The 23,210-nt window shown below is 43.9% G+C and overlaps 1 protein-coding gene across 4 annotated transcripts in view; it reads left to right on the forward strand.

The window, feature by feature from the left end:
• Positions 1-23,210, forward strand: part of LOC124273088 — a 36,998-nt gene that overhangs the window by 7,180 nt on the left and 6,608 nt on the right. Inside the window, exons 5-11 of one of the 4 annotated variants that reach the window (XM_046708308.1) lie at positions 821-946; positions 1,453-1,552; positions 1,680-1,756; positions 2,170-2,214; positions 15,244-15,354; positions 16,365-16,520; positions 22,127-22,171. In XM_046708308.1, coding sequence (XP_046564264.1) covers positions 1,518-1,552; positions 1,680-1,756; positions 2,170-2,214; positions 15,244-15,354; positions 16,365-16,520; positions 22,127-22,171 — 469 coding nt within the window. In that variant the 5' untranslated portion in view covers positions 821-946; positions 1,453-1,517. Of the gene's footprint in view, positions 1-820; positions 947-1,452; positions 1,553-1,679; positions 1,757-2,169; positions 2,215-15,235; positions 15,355-16,364; positions 16,521-22,126; positions 22,172-23,210 lie in introns of all 4 variants that reach the window. The other 3 variants (XM_046708305.1, XM_046708306.1, XM_046708309.1) reach the window with 3 other exon arrangements.

Consider the following 23,210-nt stretch of genomic DNA (forward strand, 5'->3'; position numbering starts at 1 on the left):
AGTTTTATGAGCAAGGCGCGTGCAGCTACAGACTGTATGCACGGAATCAATTTCATCGTCATGCAATGCACGTGCACTAGCCTACATCTGCTCTACCTTTCACAAACCAAATGGGTTTTCTCATTGCCCTGCACCGCCTACTTCTCGTAAACTCGTTCTCTGAACCAGTCCAACTTTTCCTTGTTTTTCTGTAATAATCTTTCCTATTGACAATGTTTCTGATTATTAATCATTTTAGCCAGCCCTAATTGTTACACTCCTACAGTCCGTTTGAGTCATAAACGGACCGATGAATTGCAAATTTTATCATTGTACAAAATTGCCTCATAAATATAAATAGTACACATGTTTATCATTCACTAATACGCAACAGCTTTCTTATATTTGAAAATTGTCCGGACTCAACCAAAAAGTTCTTTAAGAAACTATCAACGAAATTTTGACACAGTTCACTATTTGTTACGAGTGAGGAGTGCAGAGAAAGGAACAGCCAGGTGTGCGAGAAAGGATGGAGACGGCACAGCACAGGCTAATGAATCAATAACTTGGTGGGCACTTGTTCACTTGCTTCTCTAACACCTAGCTGTCCCTTTCTGATAAAATTTGCAATTCATCGGTCCGTTTATGACTCAAACGGACTGTAGATTGTGATGTGGTTAAAGTATCAGGTTTTTAAATGTTGAAGACTAAATATGTTAAAGCATTGTCCAAGGATGGGGAGTTATATATTTTACTGATGACATTGCTTTGATGGTAAAGAAAATGCTTGAATGAGCTGTATGTTTCAATAAGCTAATGGAGGCTGCCTGTGATGTTTCAGAAGCAAGGCTATCTTCGTCCAAGATTGGTCAGTGTGAATGTGATCAGTCACGCTGTTACTATGGAGACCAATTCGAATGTAGGCATTTCCGCTCCAAATGCAAAGAAAACACATACCACAAGAATGGTGAGTTAACATATAGGTTGGTATCTCTCATCATCAGGTGGAACCAGGAGTGTTTGACGAAGACCCACATCAGTATAAGTTCCACTTTAGTGCATAAGGTCACAAGAAGAACGTTTGACGAAGACCTACATCAGTATAAGTTCCACTTTAGTGCATTGGGTCACAAGAAGAACGTTTGACGAAGACCCACATCAGTATAAGTTCCACTTTAGTGCATTGGGTCACAAGAAGAACGTTTGACGAAGACCCACATCAGTATAAGTTCCACTTTAGTGCATAAGGTCACAAGAAGAACGTTTGACGAAGACCCACATCAGTATAAGTTCCACTTTAGTGCATTGGGTCACAAGAAGAATGGCCTGAATTTCTAAAATGTATTTTAACCTTTACTATTTCAGTATCCATTTTTGTAAGGAAAGTTACTTTCTTACATTTTCTGCGGATACTTTTCACATGCAGAAATTTTTTCTTGTAAACTCTTCACCATTGTGTTTTTATGCTGCCAGGAGCCTGTGTTCCTTGTCCGGAGGGTACCCACCGTCCAGGTGTTGGATGTGGGCCGTGTCAGCTGATGTCCTCACTTGCGAGCTCAGTCAACAATATCAGGTAAATTCTCTCTCACTCACTCACTCACTCACTCACTCACTCACTCTATCACTAACTCATACCTTTCTCAGGTGTTAGGCCGGCACCTCATTTATTTTTTGTGATTAAATTGGTTTTACATTTTCAGTGTACCCCATCCGAACTCTGCCAAATCTCCATCAACTGTACCGACCAAATCCCCCACGCCTGGTTTAACCGTTACAAGTGAGTCAGATATGTTGAATAGTCTATGGTGGTGCAGTGTATACATGTATTTGTGAGTTGATGAGTGCTGGTACCATGTACGTGGAAATAGTTTGGACCAGAAGATCATGGCATTAGAATAATGAGTCATTAACCATAATCCCAGTACACCATGTTTGTGCCCGAATACCGGAAGCTTCCTGGGAGTAGTGGGATATCATAATCGTTAAAGCTACAATGTGTGAATCCCCTGTCTAGAGTTCCTGCCGTAATAATGCTGGACTCTTGCTAAAAGCGGCATAGAACCATACTCAGTCACTCTATGCTTTTTCCCTTATTAACCAGCTCTCTATTAATTAATTGATCTGAAATCACATGCAAGAGATAATGGCTCTTTCCACAACGTTTTAACAAATATTGTTTGCATTTCACAGAAAAAGACAATGTTCCCGAGGTTGATGAAGAAGTTGAAGCAGGGTGAGCAAAGAAAAATTGTCTAAATCTCAGATCATCCTCAATGATCAACTTTTATGATGTTTCAGTTGTGTTGCGATAAATGACGGAAGATTCACTTCCTTTAACCTGACCGTGATGAGAAGAACAAACATTGATGTCAGGGTCAATCGATGTGCAGAAACATGCAATTTTTAAACTTATCCTATCTCACGACTTGCACCTCTCTCTCTTCATTCGACCATGAGTGGAAACGAATTAAAACTGTGCTCAAGACGTACCTTGCCCTCTCCCTGTGCTGTGCATGCCTTCCTGTCTCAGTCGTGCTCACTAGTCCATGACAACACGAGGCATGCGCAGTCCTCACCCACGTGATCACCTCACACACTCATTCTCTTTCTTGTCGCTCCTCTGAGTGGCCGTGAAAATTTTTTCGTCTGAGATTTGCTCAAAATGGTTAAGCCCGTTCAGGCCAGTAAACGGAAGATTTTTCCTTATCCTGACTCATGCTTATTGCTTGTCTTCTTCTTCTTGCGAACCTAGTGGAACACTTGTATCTCCCAATTGAAGTTCCCCTTCAATAAAAAATCACTCATTAGTACCCACCACGAGTTACCTCCCTTCCACAAGCGCGGGAACGAGGGCGCCACCTGAACCCATGTGCCTCACTCTCTCCTTCTTCGCCCAGTAAGCAAGACGTGAGAGCACCTGTGTCTCCCTGCACACTATATCCTTTATCTATATTTAGTTTGTTACCTCTTATATTCATCTATAGAGGTGTAATTAGTATCATTATTCAACATGCTTTGATAATTATTCGTGTTTCTGCTGCTTGATTCACGTTTCGCCGTGTTTGCTCAGCAGTTTGCGTTAATAAAATCTGCACTGTTTGTAAATTACGTTACTCTGCTACCGATCCACATTTAAAATGCCCTAGTTGCATTACTCCATGTTCTATTGTTTCTCGTTGTAAATTATGTATTAATTTACCAATTTCTGCCTTTGATAAATATTTATGTTCCGTTTTGAGACGGAAGGCAGATAAATCTCGGAAACAATCTTCAATCATGGCTAATAGATCGGAGTCAGATATATCCTGAGTTACCTTCGGGGGATAAGCGTGGGACGCAGTCCGCTATATCCTAGAAGTGACCTGCTTCCCAGGACATTCCTTCATCACAGTCTAAGACTAGATGAGCTTCCACGTCGTCTCAACGTACGCTCCGAACCCCCAGGTCTACAGCCTCGTTAAAGGGAAATCCACGAAGGCTACTTAAAAAACAAAAAAAAACTTTGCTTCTGATATTCAGAATTATGTTTATATGATGATGACATTTCGATTATCATTCCAGATGTATGTCATAAGAAGTGACCAGTATCGGCTACCATCACTTCAGCGCTGATCAACATGCAATCAGAGATGCCTACGCTGGACGCCGGAGATTATAACTGAGGGTCCGTCACTATCACAGAGAGGACACCCTCAAGCGCCAGCGCAGAGACCATCCCAGATGACCTGGTCAACCAAATCATGAGGCTGATGGAAGACCGTTCACGGCTTACAGAGGCCTCAGAGCCACGGGCCTCAGAGCCCACCCCATACTAAGTCATAGAGGGCCTTAGAGCCCGCCTTGGCTTCGCGTAGGGCCTTTGAGCCCACAGACGAGCCTCCGCGAAGGGCAACCCAGCCCGTAGCGAACACTACGCTCTAAGGAAGTCCCAGGGCAGCCCGGCGAAGGAGCTAGAGCCTCACTAGTTCGCGAGGGACATCGGCGGAGAAGGAGCGCCAGCCGAGCCTACTCCCTGTAGAACACAGAGGTCGTTCGCGAAGCAAGCGCTCATATATTGATTTGCGGGAGCGCTTCGCCGAGCCCACACCCTGTAGAACACAGAGGTCGTTCGCGAAGCAAGCGCTCATATATTGATCGGACTCTGACTCGATACTTTCGCGAAGGTCACGTGGCTCCAAGTCTACTTCACCCAGAAGATCTAAAAAGTTACTTCGAGATCTTCGCGAAGTCTCCTCCAAGGTCTCCATATACTATCCACTCGTCATATATAGCCACTCGTCAGTCCGTTCAAGACATCGCATGAGTTGTCTATCAACTGTAAGCCATATGCCGTCTACAAGCCTACGCGAAGACAATTGCACAGGCTATTTACAACACAGAATGTCGCTGTATTAATTTATCAACAGATGAAGAGCCTAATTAAGGATCTTCAAGCCGACTACCTACTACAATACGATTATCTACATGCGTGACCATTACGCAGATCTGCAGACAATTCAATAACGAAATTGAACAGCAGCCTTGTTACAGCGAGTAAAACTCATAATCGTCAACGATTTCCTGAGAAGAAATATGTACAAGTTCAGCTTTAACAATCTACAAGCTGACAACTTGCAAGGTTTATTGAACCTTATATAAGGAAGTCGGAATTATCTTCAAGACTGAAGTTACTTTCACGACAGCCAGGAAAATAACCTACCCAGCATTAATATTACAGAGCAAGGTATTTCGCGCCGGAGGTTTCGCACTTTTACCATCAACCCTCGAAACACGTGGTCACTCGGGTAACTTCGGGAAGCTACGATGAAAACCGACGATTGTTCTAATATTTTACAAGGTTCCTTTTCCTGCTACACCGGTGACATCACAGCGCGGGTACTCGCGGGTAAAGAGGTCGATCATAGTTCACAGTTCAACACATAGGTTGCAAGTGACAACAATATATCAGTGAACGAGCAAGCCTCCTTACAGTCCAGCTAATCTGATCCTTCATGATTGGGCTGCCTTCTTGAGGTTAGAGACCTCGCCTGTCAAGTAAGGACGAGGGCATGGCAGTCAGGCGATTTTTTACATAAAGTTCAACGATGGCAGTCACCCCTGGTTGTGCACCTACATCGTCAAGCACTTCGCAGCGAATTTACCTCGACGACAGGATACAAATGGATCCAAATCCATAGCGTCTCAGACTACAGTTGAATTCATCATCAAGCTACTAACACAACTAGATGGTTAGTAAACCTACTTAAGTTGGACCTAGAACCTTCGCAAGATCTGCTAATTCTAGGTTTTTGATTTGTAACAGCGCAGAATCGTATAATTGTACCGGAGAACCATGGATCAATATCCAACAGTCATTTCCACAAGCCTTACTATCTCCACTACCACTACGACAGTGACAGAGTCTGTTGGGGTTCCGCACTTCAGCTCAGCTCAAGACATGACAGGCAGAGGCAGACTACAATTACATCCGTTACAAGTCATCATCAATTCGCATCTAGACGAATCTCTACCGTTCAATTCTCCGGTTCAGGTCAAACCTCATCTACTATGGTGGACCAAGAGATCGAATGTTTGAATAGGCGTCTCGTTAATAGAGCTGGAATCGATAACACTTCTCTACGTAGATGTGTCACTATAAGGTTGGGGAGCCCATCTTGCCGACAGGACGGCGTCAGGGCTATGAGCAATCAAGAGAACAAATTACACATAAATCTGCTAGAGATACAAGCAGTAATAAACGCCTTAATGCTCTGGAGCAACTTACTACAGTATACCCAGTGGATGATTCACACAGTCAATTCGACAGTGGCGTTTTATGTGAACAAACTAAGCTCAACCAGGTCCTCGAACATATCGACTCTGTTTTCAATTGTTCGATTAATCGACAATCTCAACATACATGTCAGAGCATATCACATTCCAGGAGCAAAGAATGTGATAGCAGACGCTCTCTCTCGGCCAGACATACCATCGCTGACAGAATGAATGCTCCATACAGAGATATTCACTCAAATTATCAAGGAAATAGGAACTACACTAATAGACCTATTTACCACTCGATTCAACAAACAACTGACAACTTTCGTATCGCCAGTTCCAGACCCACTAGCATTGGCAACAGACGCACTAAGCATATCGTGGGAAGGACTCAACGCGTACGCTTTTCCGCCACCAGCGTTAATCTCACAAGTTTACTCAAAATCAGTCAAAAGCAGAGCCTCCATCTGAATTTGGTCACGGCCTACTGACCAGCGAGAACATGGTTTCCAACTTTTATTCAAGAAATCGGACAACCAATACTACATCTTACAGAGTGCTCGAATCTGTTAATACATCCGCACACCAAACAAGCGCACGGAAAGCCAGATATATTCCAACCTCACGTATGGATTGTATCAAAGCGTGTCTGAATAACAAGTTATTCAGCCAGAGCGGCAAAGCAGTCTAGCTTGCCCTGCGTAACTCAACTGGCAACTTATACGATGACAAATGGCACAGTTTGTCAATTATGCTGCAAAGGAAGGATTTACAGCTAGATATGCTACTCATCCTCAAGTGGCGGACTACTTATGTTATCTACGTCAGACTAAGATTTTATAAGGCTCAACTTGTCCACCTATCTTGCAGCAATAGCTCTATCATAACTGAAAACGGGCGTCAAGTTAACCTAACCCAGTTACTCGCCTTGCTACGAGCTTTCCGATTGGAGGATTAAAACGGAAGTTATACGCTCCAACTTGGGATCTGAATATAGTGCCCCAACACCTCACAAGTGAGGTTTATGAACACGCTTTGATGATATACTTGGACCCCATGATACGATGAATCTATGACGATGGCCAGTAAGAACACTGAAAATATATCTCCACCGAGCCAAACAGGAGGGAAAATGCAAGAGATTTATTTCCTCTATCAAGCTACGCAGACTGAAGTCTCACGTACTACTATCTCCATTTGGATCAGAACTGTCATAGTACGTGCCTACAAGACTGCAGGACTCGACCCTCCATGAGCTTCTAATCCTCATGATATTAGAGAGCCAACATCTACAATTGCTCTGCACTAATGCTATTGAAATAATGGAGAGTTATTTATGGAGATCCGATATGGTGTTTGCCAACCACTATCTGAGAGATATCACCACCGAGGACTTCTCAGGTATCCACCAATTCGGTCCCATGGTCCTTGCACAACAGTTGACATTTCCTCGGAGAAGATAAGTCAATCTTACAGATTTATACTTATCTTATAACAGTACTAAATAGCTACATGCTATATATATTTTGCTTAAGTTCTTTTATTATCTTAAGCTCAGTACTATGGTTATTATATCATACAATATATAAGCTAACAACTCTACGGAGTTAGTTATTATATATTTAGCTTAAGTTAATTACATCTTAAGCTCAGTACTATGGTTACATTATAAATGTATTAGCTAACAAACTCTACAGAGTTTGTTTTTGCTATTATATATGTAGCTTAAGTTCATTATATCTTAAACACAGTACTATACTCATATCATAGTAATATATTAGCTAACAAACTCTAGAGAGTTTTTGCTATTGTATATGTAGCTTAAGTTCATTATATCTTAAGCACAGTACTATACTCATATCATAAAAATATATTAGCTAACAAACTCTACGGAGTTTTTGCTATTATATATATAGCTTAAGTTTATTCATATCTTAATCTCAGTACTAAGTTTATATCATATAAGTATATTAGCTAACAAACTCTAAAGAGTTTTTACTATTATATACTTAGCTTAAGTTCATCATATCTTAAGCATTATGGTTACATTATAAAATGTAATAGCTAACAAACTCTACAGAGTTTTTTTGGCTATGTAGGTAGCTTAAGTTAATTCTATCTTAAGCACAGTACTATACTCATCATAAAATATATTAGCTAACAAACTCTACGAAGTTTTGCTATTATATATATAGCTTAAGTTTTATTCATATCTTAAGCTTAGTACTATGTTTACTTCATAAAAGTATATTAGCTAATAAACTCTGAGGAGTTTTTGCTATTATATATATAGCTTAAGTTTAATCATATCTTAAGCTCAGTACTATGTTTATATCATAAAAGTATTTTAGCTAACAAACTCTAAGGAGTTTATGCTATCATATTAACAAGCTTAAGTCTATTAGTCTTAAGCATTGTATTAATGTTATATATACGTTTATCATAATAAGTAAATTGTAATAACCTTTATATGGCAGCTGATAAGTTACAGCAGGAATTCTTCAGTTCAGTGCCTTTATGAAGTTCCCATAGGGTTATTACAATCATCTCAGTTCAAATCACTAATTAGTAAAATCCAAAGTATATATAATCCCACATCCTAATCCGTAGGATTCTATAAGCAATAAGCATGAGTCAGGATAAGGAAAAATATGAAATTCTTGGAGTAAAGTTAATATTTTATACTTATCCTGACTCATGAGGTCAGCCCTCCCGTCCTCCCCACTTAACACTTTGGATTTCCCTGAAAATTCAAATGTTGGGCTCAGTATATGAGGAGAGAGTGAGGCACATGGGTTCAGGTGACGCCCTCGTTCCCGAGCTTGTGGAAGGGAGGTAACTCGTGGTGGGTACTAATGAGTGATTTTTTATTGAAGGGAACTTCAATTGGGAGATACAACTGTTCCACTAAGTTCGCAAGAAGAAGAAGACAAGCAATAAGCATGAGTCAGGATAAGTATAAAATATTAATTTTACTCTAAAAATTTCATTTTTGCGCCCGTTGTAATAAAGTATTTTCAGCATGGGACCCACACACATCGTGTGTTGATTGTGTGGGTGTTTGTGACTGGGACACACGCTGTCCGAAGTGTTCAGGTCTGTCTAATGAGGCGTTTAAATCTTACAAACGTGCTTGTGCCAGACGTTTGGCAGATAGGGCTAGGACTAATTCTGCGGGGTCTGGTCCATCTCCCACTAAGAAACAATGCTTAGATCGCCCCACCCTCACTGTTCTCAATCGCCCGTCTCTCCTGACGAAGATTTTATGGACGCTTCGTCGGATTCCTATTTATCTGAGAACGTCAGAAAGCTTTTAGGGGAGCTTCCCTCACCCAGTTTAAGTTCTCATGAGCGTACCAGGGTGGTAATGACCGATATTTCTTCTACGCCAGACCTGCGATCTACATTATCTTGTAGGTCTGCTTCTTCGGAATGATCACAGACTTCGAGAACTTCTAAGCATTCATCGTAGAAGTGGGGATCGGCGCGGTTGGAACGTCCTCGCTCTCCTATTTCCACGGCTTGGAGGAGTCTTTCGAGGTCTCGTTCACTTTCCCGAGCCGGCTCACCTTGCCGAACCGACTCACCCTGCCGAGCCGGCTCACCATGCTGAACCGGCTCACCACAACATCCTCGAATGAGTTCAGTTGATCAAACTGATTCATGTAGTGAATGGGTTCCTCTGGCCGTACTGTTTCACTTACTCAAATAGGTTCACCAGGACGAACCGGTTCACATTCCCGACTCAACTCACCTCAACATGTGCTTCCGTTCGACTCACCACAGTGTTTTGATTCCCGTAGTCGTTCAGTCTCACCTAGTCGAAGTGGTTCGCCATTTCCATCCGGTTCGCCTAACCGCTTGGCGTCAGAGGGATAATAGAAGTCGGTCTCATTAACCTCAGGTGAATCAGAATATCCCCTCTAGCCAGCCTAGTGCTAGTAACGTCTTACGGTCAGTGCCTTTACATGGATCAGTGGATCAGCGTTCACCTTGACGCCATTCCACTTCTACTTTGCCGCGGTCACAGATTATTGCTGAGTCTTGGAATCCTGCTATTGATTCCTCTCCAGCGCCGGATTTAGATACCATGCTTCGTGCCGTTACGTCGGCTTGGAATCAGTGTCGCTCATCCTCACATGTTCAACAATCGTCTGGCGTACTTAGCAATAATCGTTCTGGGGATTTGAGGGATCGGACTCGATCTCAGACTACTTTCCCTTCACCTGGGCAATCAGACATCTCCACTCCTGATGGCAGTTTTGATGTTGTTGAACCGGCTCACGTGCTAGCCTGGATAGTTGAAAAACTTCAGCTACCTCTTAGTAAATCTCCAGATGAATTGGCCACGTCTTATGCCATGACTAATAGAGATGTTGCCAGTATCACACTTCCTTTGCATCCATGTCTTCAACAATTGCCTTCTTCTCTTGACGCGGCTTTCAACAAGCTTAGAAGGACGAAGGATGGTTTGTCTGCTTCAAGGTTCAGACCATCGACGGCACATACTCATGGTGTGAAACTTTGGTCAGCGGCACCTTCAGTCGATGATGACATTTCCATGGTCTGTGGCAAGCGTTCCATTTCGCCGTATTTGGTGGAAGACAGGGAATTGGCTCATTTAGATACTACGGTTCGCCATACTATCCCTGCCATTAGCTGCATTATTTCAGCTGTTGACACTGTGGCGGAGGCTGTCAATCATGCCTATACGGACCAGGACGCATACATCAGGGGTAGTATGACTCTGATTTTAGACCAATTCCAGGTGGTCTTCGAGCAGTTGTCTCATTTTTTTGGCTATTTACTTGCAATACGGCGACGGGGTCTGTTGAATTTCTCCTCATGGGAAGATAGATTCAAGGCTGAATTATTTCGTCAACCATGGTCGGGGGATATGGTGTTCAGTGGGCCATTGCAGAAGTCACATCCAAGGTGGACTGTCTTAACCAATTTCAAGTATCTGTCGATCTCTTGGAATTGCAAAAAATTCAGCTCCAAGATTCTATGCGGCATTGCCGAACCGCACAATTTACCCCTTCTAACCCAGACCTCCGGGACTGTATGAAAGGCACGGCGCCTTCTCAAGCACGTGCTAGAAGCAGGAGGCCATTTCGTGGTTCTGCAGCACATCGCCCCTATCGACCTGACACTGGAACTGGACATAGACAATCCAAACAGTGACTCACGGAAGTCAGAGCTCGGATTGGTTCTGCCGGATCCGGTGGTTCCAGTGTTCGATTCCCCTGTAGGAGGGAGGTTAGGTCTGTTTGCTCCCAACTGGGAGTTTCTGGGAGATCCATTTGTCACAATGACTCTCATTCACGGCTATCGACTGCCTGTGGTCGGGGATCCACCCCTCACCTGTAGGAGGGAGGTTAGGTCTGTTTGCTCCCAACTGGGAGTTTCTGGGAGATCCATTTGTCACAATGACTCTCATTCACGGCTATCGACTGCCTGTGGTCGGGGATCCACCCCTCACCATTCAACCCTTGCAGCAAATATATCCTCTTGATCGGGCTGCAGTCCTTTTGACTACAATCCAAACTCTACTGGAGAAACATGCGATAGAACACCTAGATCAGGTGTGCATAACTCCAGGATTTTACTCCCCGATTTTTCTGGTGCCAAAGAAAAACTCCAGCAAGCTGCGTCTCATCTTCAATATGAAGACATTCAACGCTCAGTTCCTGCAACAACCACCTCATTTTCGCATGGTATCAGTCAGTCTTCTCCACTCAATTTTGAAGAAAGGGGATTTCCTCATATCCCTCGATCTTCAAGACGCATACCTGCACATTCCGATTCACCCAGATCATCGGGAATATTTAAGGTTCACCTACGGGGGCCATCACTTCCAATGAAACGTCCTTCCATTTGGAATCTCTACGGCCCCGTGGCTTTTTACTCGGGTGACCAAACCCATCAGCAGTTTCCTACATTCTCGGGGAGTGACCTTCGAAAGCTATATCGACGATTGTATTCAGGCACAACAGGATCCAATCGTTCTTCAAATCCATCGGGAGTTCACCATCAGGTGATCAAACAGTTAGGGTGGCTCCTCAATTATGAGAAGTCGGAGTTAACACCGGCTCGCAGACTTCAGTTCATAGGACCAATCTTCGACAAAGAACAAGCCAAGTTGTTTGTTCCCCAGGACAGGTGGACCAAAATTCAGCGTCTGGTTCCGCTAGCCTTGGATCACCCCAGAACTCTACGCCAGTGGCAGGAGTTGCTGGGCGTCTTAACGTCAGCTCAGGCTCTGAATTACAGAGGTCAACTGCAGCTTCGCCCACTTCAGTTATTTCTGCGCCCTCATCTTCAAACCAACAACCCTCAGGTGTTGATTCGGTTACCCAAGGAACTACGTCCAGTTCTGCATTGGTGGCTCAACGTACAGAATGTTTGCGCCGGCGTCTCTTTGGTGCCCTTCAGTCCAACCCATCAGTTGTTTGTGGACGCTTCTCTAGAAGGTTGGGGCGCCCACTTCCTTCAGCATTGAGTGGCAGGGCAGTGGTCGTCCGAAGACAAGTCACTCCACATAAACATTCTGGAGTTCAAGGCAGTATTACTGGCGATTCAGCACTGGGCGGTTCTACTCAAGATGTCTCACCTGCTGATCCAGTCCGACAACTCGACGGTAGTGTGGTACATCAATCACCTGGGGTCGACGGGTTCAGCAGCACTCCTACAGTGGACGTTTCGTTTCTATCTTCTGATAGATTCTCTCAACATCGTCGCAAGAGCCAGGCACATTCCCGGAACAAAGAACGTGATTGCCGACGCTCTGTCTCGTTCCAGTCGCCCGTCGTTTTGGACGATAATTTACCCGATCTCTCGCCCGAGTACCGACCTGTTTGCCACTCTGTTCAACTCCCAACTGCCGAGATTCGTATCTCCAATTCCAGATCCACTAGCTTGGGATCACAACGCCTTGGCCATTCCCTGGGAAGGTCTCTACGCTTATGCGTTTCCACCTCCGGCTCTACTTCACAAGGTCATTCAGAAAATTCTGTTAACTCACAAAGTACAACTGCTTTTGGTAGCGCCATTTTGGCCAGCGAGAAGTTGGTTCGTCAGCCTAAAAAGTCTAGTCAGTCGAAGCAGCATTCCTCTTCCCGTGCGGGACGACCTACTAGTTCATCCGCACTTGGGCGTGTATCACGAGTCACCACAGACGTTCAATCTTCACGTATGGCACATTTGCAGAAATCACTAATAGCCAAAGGTTATTCTCAGAGTGGCCTCAGCTATCACTGCAGCTCATCGTACGTCTACACGTTCTTTGTATGACGATAAGTGGAAGAAATTTGAATGTTATTGTCGGGTCAGAGGGATCGCTTCCCCTACTACTGCTTTGCCCCAGGTTGTTGCGGAATTTTTACAACATTTGCAGGCTACAAGGAAACTCAAGGGTTCCACTTTAGCCACCTACTTGGCGACTCTTAATTCGGTCCTAGCCATGACTTCTGGTACGAAGGTTTCGACAGTACCGGAACTGCAGTACTTACTTTGTTCTTTTAAGCTAGCCGACCAATCCAGGAAATTTCGTCCACCAGCTTGGGACTTATCCGTGGTCCTGCGCCACTTAGTGTCCGAGCATTATGAACCCTTACAGGACAAGGAATTTGAACAGGTTTCATTCAAGACCTTTTTTCTTATTGCCTTGGCCACAGCGGCACGTATATCAGAACTGCATGCTCTAGATGTCAACCGTGTCCGTTTTGAACAGAGTAGACATGACAAGGTAATTTTGGGATTGCGCTGGGATTTTGTCGCAAAGAACCAGTTGCCGGGTCAACCTGATCGTCTTTTTACAATCCCGCCTTTGACTACCATATTGGGTCCAGCTGATGTCGAAGATCTGTCTCTTTGTCCAGTCAGAGCACTTCGCATTTACCTTAAAGCATCGCAAGAGCGCCGCCGTCTGCGTAAGAGACTATTTATACCCTTGTCTACTACTTCCAAGGCGGAAGTCTCTTGCACAACACTCTCATATTGGCTACGAGCTACAATACTACGAGCCTACACTTTTGCCGGTTTGCCACCACCTACGGCAGTCAACCCTCATGAAACCAGGGCATTGGCTTCTACTATGGCGTTGCATAGCAACTGCTCGTTAACTGCCTTAATGGAGGGTTGTTTTTGGCGATCTGACACGGTCTTTTTGTCTCATTACCTCAGAGATGTGTCGGTGACGGATATTCAAGGCCTTCATCAGTTTGGACCACTCGTCCTTGCCCAGCAGTTATCAGCGGCACAACATCGCAGATAATGAACTTCCTTGTGCTCCGGTGCTAAATGGATCCCATTGTCGAGTTGATCCCAAGTCGTGATCGTTTCTGCTTGTGTACAATCTGAATAAATCTGAACAACTTTTTCTGATTTACGTCTTTATTTCTTCGGGGATTTAGATTTCTCCTCTCATTTGTTTGAGACTACAGAGAGTCGCCACCTCACTTACTGCCCTCTGCTCCATGGAGTAAATAAGTCAGTGAAGTGAGTCCTTCCCGAAGTGTTACACTTCGTAGCGTTCATGCTCCGAAGTGCCTATACACATCTATGTGATCTTACTGTGGTAAGTAGTGGAAGTCATAAGATGATGTTGTGGTACTGAACGTTAAAATTGTGAGTTTTACCGATTCAATTTCTCTTTCACCCTCCTCGGGACGGTGTCTGTGGGGGTTGTTTCGAAGCAGGGGCTGGCCCGATACTATTCGTTAGACTTTTATTACGGGGGTACCTTGGAAATCGTGGCGATACGACTGATTACACTCGTTAAGCTACGTCCTTTCACTTTGTGAAGGTAGTGACTGAACACCACATTGCTCGGGAATCTCGGTCCCTGGGAGCAATTGTCCTTAGTAAGTCAATGGGTTCGAACTAACCCTCGCACGTAGTAACTTGGTAGTTATTGGCCTACCTTGTAGTTGCTTCCTACGGTTGTTTGGGCATAACACTTAGCTGTTATCGCTTGAAGTTCAGGTAATCTATGACCAACCTTCCTACCGTGGGATAAGTGCAAGTCGTGAGATAGGATAAGTTTAAAAATTTGAAAATTTTAACTATAAATTGTATATTTATATACTTATCCTATCTCACGCGATAAAGTCCCTCCCTACCTCCCCACTACATAGATTACCACCGTTCCGGTTTTGTCCTATTATGGCTCCAAGATCGAGAATGAGTATGTGAGGTGATCACGTGGGTGAGGACTGCGCATGCCTCGTGTTGTCATGGACTAGTGAGCACGACTGAGACAGGAAGGCATGCACAGCACGGGGAGAGGGACAAGGTAGGTCTTGAGCAAAGTTTTAATTCGTTTCCACTCATGGTCGAATGAAGAGAGAGAGGTGCAAGTCGTGAGATAGGATAAGTATATAAATATACAATTTATAGTTAAAATTTTCAATTTCTTTTTGCTTTCAACATTGAAAATTAATTTTGTTTTGCTGATTAGGAAACACTGTGACAGTTTGGTTGTCTTTATATGTTTCAGGTCACTACCTGGATTCCCAACTTGGGCAACCGTCCTCATTACTCTTGTTGCACTCATCTTGATTGCCATAATAACAATTTTGGGAAGTATGTGGTGGTTCAGAAGATTGAGAACTAATGGTGGGTAACAGATAAATATATTTGATAGTGGCAAACCTAAAAGACATTAATATCTGATTATTGTTGGTCTGTACTGTAGTCATCTCATTTAAGATCTGTCACCAGACACAATACGTGTGCTGGTGGGTTCACCTGGTACTATACCTGTACTTGTAAGTTCACCAGGTACTATACCTGTACTTGTGGGTTCACCAGACGCTATACCTGTACCTGTGGGTTCACCAGGTACTATACCTGTGCTTGTGGGCTCACCAGACACTATACCTGTACCTGTGGGTTCACCAAGTACTATACCTGTACTTGTGGGTTCACCAGGCACTATACCTGTGCTTGTGAGTTCACCAAGTACTATACCTGTACTTGTGAGTTCACCAGGTACTATACCTGTGCTTGTGAGTTCACCAGGTACTATACCTGTACTTGTGGGTTCACCAGGCACTATACCAGAACTTGTGGGTTTACTAGGCACTATACCTGTACTTGTGGGTTTACCAGACACTATACCTGTACTTGTAAGTTCACCAGGTACTATACCTGCACTTGTGGGTTCACCAGGCACTATACCTGTACTTGTGGGTTCACTAGGTACTATACCTGTACTTGTGAGTTCACTAGGCACTATACCTGTACTTGTGGGTTCACCAGACACTATACCTGTACTTGTGGGTTCACCAGGCACTATAGCAATACTTGTGGGTTCACCAGCAACATAATTAAAATCATTATGTGAATCAGGAAATGTGAGTGTGACTATCCCAAGCCAAAACTGCATCAGGACATTAATGTGAATATCCCAGTTTTTAGCTCACTCCTGTCTCATTTGAAATGCTAAATCATAGGCTCAGTGACTTGATTGAGAGTTCTGTAATATTCAGAAACAAACACATCCAGTCTACAACTTTAGCCCTGCGACTTAGTGAAATTCCTTTGTCAAGTAAGCTCAGGAGTATTAGTCCATAATAAAAATATCATGTTATGTCAATGTTCTAACTGAAAAAAACTCTTTCAAGAAACAGGTCCCACGCGAATGCCGTCCAATTCATCCATCTCCCGTGACAGTACAGACAGTGGTGGCGGCCATCCGTCTACTCAGCCCCCACCCTACTCACAGATCAATCACACAAGTGGGAGCCAAGATCAACCATGTCCAAACAACGAGAACACAGGTAGGCCACCTCATCCCTGTCACATCCCCCAGAACACAGGTAGACCACCTCATCCCTGTCCCATCAACCAGAACACAGGTAGGCCACCTCATCCCTGTCCCATCAACCAGAACACAGGTAGGCCACCTCATCCCTGTCCCATCCACCAGAACACAGGTAGGCCACCTCATCCCTGTCCCATCCACCAGAACACAGGTAGGCCACCTCATCCCTGTCCCATCAACCAGGACACAGGTAGGCCACCTAATCCCTGTCCCATCAACCAGAACACAGGTAGGCCACCTCATGCCTGTCCCATCAACCAGAACACAGGTAGGCCACCTCATCCCTGTCACATCCCCCAGAACACAGGTAGGCCACCTCATCCCTGTCCCATCCACCAGAACACAGTTCGGCCACCTCATCCCTGTCCCATCCACCAGAACACATTTAGGCCACCTAATCCCTGTCACATCCCCCAGAACACAGGTAGGCCACCTCATCCCTGTCACATCCACCAGAACACAGGTAGGCCGCGCCATCCCTGTCCCATCAACCAGAACACATTTAGGCCACCTCATCCCTGTCCCATCCACCAGAACACAAGTAGACCACCTCATCCCTGTCACATCAACCTGAACACATTTAGGCCACCTCATCCCTGTCACATCCCCCAGAACACAGGTAGGCCACCTAATCCCTGTCCCATCAACCAGAACACAGGTAGGCCACCTCATCCCTGTCATATCAACCTGAACACAGTTAGTCCACCTCATCCCTGTCACATCCACCAGAACACAGGTAAGCCACCTCATCCCTGTCCCATCCACCAGAACAGAGGTAGGCCACCTCATCCCTGTCCCATCAACCAGAACACAGGTAGGCCACCTCCTCCCTGTCCCATCAACCAGAACACATTTAGGCCACCTCATGCCTGTCCAATCAACCAGAACACAGGTAGGCCACCTCCTCCCTGTCCCATCCACCAGAACACATTTAGGCCACCTCATCCCTGTCCCATCAACCAGAACACAGGTAGGCCACCTCCTCCCTGTCCCATCCACCAGAACACATTTAGGCCACCTCATGCCTGTCCCATCAACCAGAACACAGGTCGGCCACCTCATCCCTGTCCCATCCCCAAAAACACAGTTCGGCCACCTCATCCCTGTCCCATCCACCAGAACACATTTAGGCCACCTCATCCCTGTCACATCCCCCAGAACACAGGTAGGCCACCTCATCCCTGTCACATCCACCAGAACACAGGTCGGCCTCGTCATCCCTGTCCCATCAACCAGAACACATTTAGGCCAGCTCATCCCTGTCACATCCACCAGAACACAAGTAGACCACCTCATCCCTGTCACATCAACCTGAACACATTTAGGCCACCTCATCCCTGTCACATCCCCCAGAACACAGGTAGGCCACCTCATCCCTGTCACATCCACCAGAACAGAGGTAGGCCACCTCATCCCTGTCCCATCAACCAGAACACAGGTAGGCCAGCTCATCCCTGTCACATCCACCAGAACACAAGTAGACCACCTCATCCCTGTCACATCAACCTGAACACATTTAGGCCACCTCATCCCTGTCACATCAACCAGAATACAGGTAGGCCACCTCATCCCTGTCCCATCCACCAGAACACAGGTAGGCCACGTCATCCCTGTCCCATCCACCAGAACACATTTAGGCCACCTCATCCCTGTCACATCCACCAGAACACAAGTAGACCACCTCATCCCTGTCACATCAACCTGAACACATTTAGGCCACCTCATCCCTGTCCCATCCACCAAAACACATTTAGGCCACCTCATCCCTGTCCTATCCACTAGAACACAAGTAGACAACCTCATCCCTGTCACATCAACCAGAACACATTTAGGCCACCTCATCCCTGTCCCCTGTGACAACTTGTGCCTATTGTACATGCTGCTTTCAAACCTTGCTTGTCATAATGAGATCTGACAACTTGTGCCTATTGTACATGCTGCTTTCAACCCTTGCTTGTCGTAATGAGATCTGACAACTTGTGCCTATTGTACATGCTGCTTTCAACCCTTGCTTGTCGTAATGAGATCTGACAACTTGTGCCTATTGTACATGTTGCTTTCAACCCTTGCTTGTCGTAATGAGATCTGACAACTTGTGCCTATTGTACATGCTGCTTTCAACCCTTGCTTGTCGTAATGAAACCTGACAACTTGTGCCTATTGTACATGCTGCTTTCAACCCTTGCTTGTCGTAATGAGATCTGACAACTTGTGCCTATTGTACATGCTGCTTTCAACCCTTGCTTGTCATAATGAGATCTGACAACTTGTGCCTATTGTACATGTTGCTTTCAACCCTTGCTTGTCATAATGAGATCTGACAACTTGTGCCTATTGTACATGCTGCTTTCAACCCTTGCTTGTCGTAATGAGATCTGACAACTTGTGCCTATTGTACATGCTGCTTTCAACCCTTGCTTGTCATAATGAGATCTGACAACTTGTGCCTATTGTACATGTTGCTTTCAACCCTTGCTTGTCATAATGAGATCGGTTGGTCAGGCTCGTTATGTCTTCTAGCAGAAAATGGGTACCCAGTGTGATAAGTCACATTATTAGCCTTCTGGTGCCTCACAGCTTGGGTTATCCGGGGTTATAATCCCTACTGGACTTTGTTATGCGCTGTTGAACAGCTTCATGTTGGATACCAGGCGCCATAGAAATCCATTATTATCCCACCGGCATGTAATGCGGGGGGGATATAGTTGTCGCCTCGTCCGTCTGTCCGTACGTCCATAATCATTTTGTTTCTGGAGCATAACTCAAAGACCGTTTGATATTTTTCAACAAAAATTGGTAGATATGTCAAACATAACCTAAGGTGGTGCCTTTTGCTATTTACAGATTATTGTCATTTTTATTTTTCTCGGTTTCCATGGCAACGTTTTGGACTTAGTCTTAAAGAAGGGTGGGCTTCGTTTCCGGAGCATAACTCAAAAACAGCTTAATATTTTTCAACAAGACTTGGTAGATATATCAAACAGAACCTTAAGTGGTGCCTTTTGCTATTTGCAGATTTTTGGCATTTTTATTTTTCCTTGTTTCCATGGAAACGATTCGGACATAGTCCCAAAAGTGAGGGGTGGGCTTCGTTTCCAGAGCATAACTCAAAAACCGTATAAAATTTTTCTACAAAACTTGGTAGATATATCAAACAGATCCTAAAGTTGTGCCTTTTGCTATTGGCAGATGTTTGGCATTTTTCAAAAGTGAGGAGTGGGCTTTGTTTCCGGAGCACAACTCGAAAACTTCTTAATATCTTTCAGCAAAACTTGGCAGATATGTGAGTCAGAGCCCAAAGTGGTGCCTTTTGCTATTTGCAGATATTTGTGATTTATTATTTTCTCGGTTTCCATGGAAATGCTTCGGACTTAATCTCAAAATGAAGGGGTGGGTTTCGTTTCCGGGTCACAACTGGAAAACTTCTTAATATCTTTCAGCAAAACTTGGCAGATATGTGAGGCAGACGCCAAAGTGGTGCCTTTTGCTATTTGGCAGAATTTTGGCATATTTATTTTTCCCGGTTTCCATGGAAACGATTCGGACATAGTCCCAAAAGTGAGGGGTTGGCTTCGTTTCCAGAGCATAACTCAAAAACCATATAATATTTTTTCAACAAAACTTGGTAGATATATCAAACAGATCCTAAAGTTGTGCCTTTTGCTATTGGCAGATTTTTGGCATTTTTCAAAAGTGAGGAGTGGGCTTCGTTTCCGGAGCACAACTCGAAAACTTCTTAATATCTTTCAGCAAAACTTGGCAGATATGTGAGGCAGATCCCAAAGTGGTGCCTTTTGCTATTTGCAGATATTTGTGATTTATTATTTTCTCGGTTTCCATGGAAATGCTTCGGACTTAATCTCAAAATGAAGGGGTGGGTTTCGTTTCCGGGTCACAACTGGAAAACTTCTTAATATCTTTCAGCAAAACTTGGCAGATATGTGAGGCAGACGCCAAAGTGGTGCCTTTTGCTATTTGGCAGAATTTTGGCATATTTATTTTTCCCGATTTTCATGGAAACGATTCAGACTTAATCCCAAAAGGGAGGGTGGGCTTCGTTTCCAGAGTATAACTCAAGAACCGTTCAATATATTTCAACAAAACTTGGTAGATATATCAAACATAACCTTAAGTGGTGCCTTTTGCTATTTGCAGATTTTTGGCATTTTTATTTTTCCCAGTTTCCATGGAAACGATAGTCCCCAAAGTGAGGGGTGGGTTTTGTTTCCGGAGCACAACTCGAAAACTTCTCAATATCTTTCAGCAAAACTTGGCAGATATGTGAGGCAGATCTTGAAGTGGTGCCTTTTGCTATTTGCAAATTTTTGTGATTTAGTATTTTCTCAGTTTCCATGGAAACAATTCGGACTTAGTCTCATGAGGGAGGGGTAGGTTTTGTTTCCTGAGCAAAACGCGAAACCTTCTTAATATCTTTCAGCAAAACTTGGCAGATATGTGAGGCAGATCTTGAAGTGGTGCCTTTTGCTATTTGCAGATTTTTGTCATTCATTTTTTTCATGATTTCCATGGAAACGATTTGCACTTAGTCTAAAATCAAGCTGGACTTTTAGTAACTGTCAGATGATTTGTTCTTTCAAAGATGTGGGGGCCGGGGGGATATGTCATCTTCTGATTACTCTTGTTATCATTATGTCAATCACTTGATTGCCTGGTCCAGACTTGGTTATTTACAGACCACTGTCATATTGCTTGCTTGTTGCTGAGTGCGGCATAAAACTAAACTCTTAAACAAACAAACTATAACAGCGTTTCAGTGTCAAGCTATGGTTGTGGGTAATGAAATGTGGTTCATTCCAATATTCAATGTACCGTATTCACAGTGTTAAGTGCGCCCAACCAACTCCTCGACCATTCTCTTAAGTGAAGAAATGTAGAACGGATATATAATCATAACCATAATAAAGCGGATGTACGGACCTATACGGTCACGCTGAGCACTTCGTAGTAGCTTTGAATGCACAATTCCGCCAGGGTAATAATGTAACGCCAGAGAACAGCATCGCATTGGATTCTAGGCGCAAAAAAATATTATTATTATTATTATTATCTCATTGAAACAGTTTTGGTTTTGTCGACATTTGAGGTGTTTGTTGCAAGGTTTCTTAGATTTCAGCTTGACAATTGGCTGCATCTTTTTATCATAGATGTTGAACATTCTTCTTGTATAAGATGACTATTTGTGTCAGAACACTGTATATTACCGTAGATAAGCCAACCCTCTAACTTGACCCTTAAAATTAGTATCAAAATGGTATGTTTCGTACATAAGCCGACCCCGCCGATAGGGTCCTGATCCAGTCAACTCAGACCACAAGACAACTGGCAGTTATCTAGTAATAGTATCTAGGAAATATTTTACTGACCCTTTGTGGGAACCCATGTTTGTTTTCTTTATCTATATCATAACGATCACTGTTGGTATCAACAACGAGACAGTAATTTTGCTCAAAATGTTATAAAAGAATGTTTATATTGACTGCAGTGAAATCGTGTGTCTCTCTGATGTTTTTAACTATATGAAGACTTTCTCCATGTTGACAGGGTATTGCAATGGTGGCACCCCTGAAAGATGCCCTAATCAAAGAGGTATGTTTGTCAGGTGGAACAGGACATGTCTTTTGAAAACTTATTTTCTGTTGATATTCTCTGAGAAATGTATCCCTGTATATCATGCTTGTATGAGTTACTGTTATTATTCAAGTCGAAGACCCAGGTGAGATTCCCCACATGGATACAGTGTTTGAAGCCCGTTTCTAGTGTTCCACGCCATGATATTGCAGGAATATTGCCGAAAGAGGCATAAACTTGCTCACTCACTCACTCACTCACACTCACTCACTCACGCACGCACGCACGACGCACGCACGCTCGCTCGCTCGCTCGCTCGCTCACTTACCCGTTGATCACTGGATTGTCTGGTCCAGACTTGATTATTTATAGACCGCTGCCATGTAGCTGGAATATATGGTGGCCACATGAATACGTGCAAACACCTAGTTGCGGGTACAGCAACGTGCAGTGAACTTGGACAAAGTACTGTGACTATGTGTCCCAGTCCACCCAGCTGTGAATGGGTACCTCATTAGGATGAGAAAGCCACAATAACTCGGTGCGTCTAGTGGCTGCAAGAATTGTATACTCCCCAGGGAGTTGAGATTGATAATATGTTGTGCCGTTGAGATTGACATCCAGTGATAGAGGGGGAAAATACCAGCGCCTTGAGCAAGCACTAGTTGCCTGGATATCTACGCTATATAAATATCCTATAATAATAATAATATTGCTAAGTGCGCGTTATACAACCAACCAACCAACCCACCCTCAACAAATGAGGACATGTTTCCATTTACCAGTAACTCCCCATCATAGATGTTGTATAATGGGTCCATGTACATTTAAAATTTAACCCTATTGGACCAAAGTAGTGATTATAATGGATTGTACTTTTGAATTGGTGCGAGTCCATGGAATTGCTAAGTTTATTACTTAACAGAACACAGTGATGTTCATTGTCAGTATATATGGGAGGTAAATTCACAAAGTGAACAAATTAAAAAAATGATTTTGAATAATAAAACTTTCTTTTTGCTATCAAATATATAAATGCTTATTCATAAAAGATTTT

This window comes from Haliotis rubra, unplaced genomic scaffold (genome assembly GCF_003918875.1).
Source record: "Haliotis rubra isolate DU_JTF1 unplaced genomic scaffold, ASM391887v1 Scf176, whole genome shotgun sequence".
In the NCBI taxonomy this organism is placed as follows: Eukaryota; Metazoa; Mollusca; class Gastropoda; order Lepetellida; family Haliotidae; genus Haliotis; species Haliotis rubra.